We start from the raw sequence: 2,809 nt of genomic DNA, 5'->3' as shown, positions 1-2,809 counted from the left end.
AATGCCATATACGTAACCGCATGATTTGCTAAATGTCAGAAATTCCAAGCAATCTACTTGAAATGACAACTGTTAAGTCTGATGATGAAGAGGAGACTTCCCAAAGTCTGTTCTTACGGAAATAAGACTTCTTAATAGAAAGATTCTAGATATAAGAAGATATACAAATAAAACCTATAGCTTTATTTCTTGAAATTCTTGATAGCGAAGGGGGTCCTTTTCTCTCTACAATGGCAATAATATTTCTAATGTGACTGTCTCCCATTTAAGGCATTTATGGTCACAAGACAGTTCAAACCATGTTCAAAGTAAAAATGAGTAAATATGTAAATAAGATATTGCAGATATACAACATCCATAATTGATAGTCACTTTAATTTTTCTTTCACATATTTCACGTCAGGCACCTGAAAATCAAATCCAACTGTCCTGTTAAAACTGACTTTTCACTATTGTTCATGCTCTGTTCAGTGCCCTAACTCAATACTTGCGAAATGTTTATGCATGATACAGCTCATTGAAACCAAATGTACTTACCAAAAAAAGGCACACAAGGAGGATTAATGGACCTGAGTTTTGCCAAGTATTTCTTATAATGATCCTCACTCAGCTCATAAGCTTCTTCTAAAATCTTCTTCTGGCGACTTGGAATTTGCTAGAAGGAGAGATGAACCAGGTTGTTTGGAAAGACAAGGTAAAGGTGTAGCCCAGCAACAGTACTTAAAGTAATGCTTTCCCACTGATATTTAAGTCGGTGAACCATGAAGACACTGCCTGACTACCTCAGGATCTTGCTACCTTTTTCTGCCTTTCTTATGTGAGGGCTGATTTCTTGCTTCTGAAACCAATGAAAAACCCCTCTCTATTACACCCCAACTGATTCATTTGTTGGGGGATTTACCCTCCCTGCTCCTTCTCTGAAGAACATGCTTACTCAAAAGACAGGCTTTCTGCACTACACTTCCATACCAAAAATGGAAAACATTTCACTGTACCTCAAATGTGTGATCCAACCTATACACTGCTGCAGAGTTCATAGCACTGACAATCTCTAGGACTCCATTAAAGTTGTTTAGCTCTTGAAATACTTGCAGGATCTCAATTATCCGGCTCACTACAATTACTCTTTCCTCCAGGTTTTCTGTTTCTACAATGCATCTAAACACAAAAGAACATTTGATTTTGTATTAAAGTGTTGATGAGTTTTCCAAAAATCAAAAATTAAGTCATAACACAAACATAAAAAGTTTATCAAATTACATGACACAGTTTGGAAAACTTGTAGAGAAGAAATATTTGAAAATATTCTAAGAATAAAAAGCTGAGACTATGGTAAAATTCTCACAGGGACCAGCTGCAGCATCTAAACATGACTTAAAACTCGAATTCTCTCAGAACAGATTTTCACAGTATACTTCTGAATGGACTGTACATGTCCAGAGTAGATGCAGATTCAGGAAAGTTACTTACTTTTCAAACCACAAAGTGAGGTTAGTTGTATGCCTTATCATTTTGAGAAGGTTGGGAGAATTAATTTCTTTATCTTCCTTTGTCCACACACTCCCAACTAGTTCAGATGGCTGCACAGCTCTAGAAAAGTAGATGCATGTGTCAAAAAAAATGTAATTAAAAGCCAGAAAGAAGATATTATTTTCCCAAATCTCTCTATGTCCAGTGAATTTTGAATTAATATTTGGAAATAAATTTTTAAGGTATGACTTCTCTTGCATGATGTTAGGATGCTTACATGACTAAGTGACTAGTATTTCTACACTTCTTTTTTAGAGGGTATTTCTTAATTTAGATGACTATTAATCACCTCTGCTCATCTGAATGAGGAATGAAGTCTACATTTCATTCACAGTAAAAGAATGTGAGCTTCCAACACCCAAACAACCTCTCACAGACAGCTGGAGAGATCTGAACCAGTCCACAATTTCCTTCACAAACTAGGATATGAAGAAAACTAATTTAATTAATGTTCATACTTCTCAAAAGTTGATCTACTTGGAAAATACCAAGAGAAACCTGCATGACAATGCAATTAACAGTATCCATTGGCCATATCTACGGCACATTAACTGAGGGGGAGGACAAGACAAATACTGGGTTTTAGCATTTTTTTCTGACAAAACAGCAATCAATACACAGCACTGGTAAAGTCCCTTGACCTACCGTGGGGCTTCACATCAGGGGCCCGCAGAAACAATTTCATGCTGGAGAATATTTTGGTTTGTGTCATGTGTTTTTCAATGGAGGAAAGTTACCTGTAAAAATCTGACTCAAGTAAAGTAAGCTGCCGAGCAATTTCAATTGGATGCAAAGTGAGCAAGTCAAAAGTCTCTGTGTGTCCTGGTTTGCTTATGTGCCATTCAATTGCTGGAGGAGGGCTCTCAAAAGTAATGTTGTGACTTTGCCCAATGGCTTGTGCCTGCTTTTTCCGGTTGATTATCTTTGTGATAGATTCAACCCATTTCTTCATCGCTTTGCCTGGCACACAGAGAAAAGATTACTATTTAGTTACTCTTAAAAACATTGCATTATTAAAATTACTATTTGCTTACTCTTAATAAACTTAGAATCACAGAATGGTTTGGGTTGGAAAAGACCTTAAGATCATCTAGTTCCACCCCCCCTGCCATGAGCAGGGACACCTCGCACTAAACCATGTGGCCCAAGGCTCTGTCCAACCTGGCCTTGCACACCTCCAGGGTTGGAGCATTCACAACTTCCTTGGGCAACTTATTCCAGTGCATCACCACCCTCACTGCAAAGAAATTCTTCATTACATCTAATCTAAACTTCCCCT

General features: G+C 37.5%; 1 protein-coding gene across 1 annotated transcript in view; it reads right to left on the bottom strand.

The window, feature by feature from the left end:
* Positions 1 to 2,490, bottom strand: part of LOC104412300 (son of sevenless homolog 1-like) — a gene marked incomplete at its 5' end in the record, with an annotated part of 9,881 nt that extends 7,391 nt beyond the window's left edge. The window contains 4 exons of the mRNA XM_010022969.1: positions 538 to 655; positions 996 to 1,158; positions 1,471 to 1,590; positions 2,268 to 2,490. Coding sequence (XP_010021271.1) covers positions 538 to 655; positions 996 to 1,158; positions 1,471 to 1,590; positions 2,268 to 2,490 — 624 coding nt within the window. The remainder of the gene's footprint in view (positions 1 to 537; positions 656 to 995; positions 1,159 to 1,470; positions 1,591 to 2,267) is intronic.
* Positions 2,491 to 2,809: the final 319 nt, after the last annotated feature.

The sequence above is a fragment of the Nestor notabilis genome, unplaced genomic scaffold (assembly GCF_000696875.1).
Source record: "Nestor notabilis isolate BGI_N333 unplaced genomic scaffold, ASM69687v1 scaffold30669, whole genome shotgun sequence".
Classification (NCBI taxonomy): domain Eukaryota; kingdom Metazoa; phylum Chordata; class Aves; order Psittaciformes; family Psittacidae; genus Nestor; species Nestor notabilis.
This window is presented reverse-complemented; position numbering and strand designations above follow the sequence as displayed.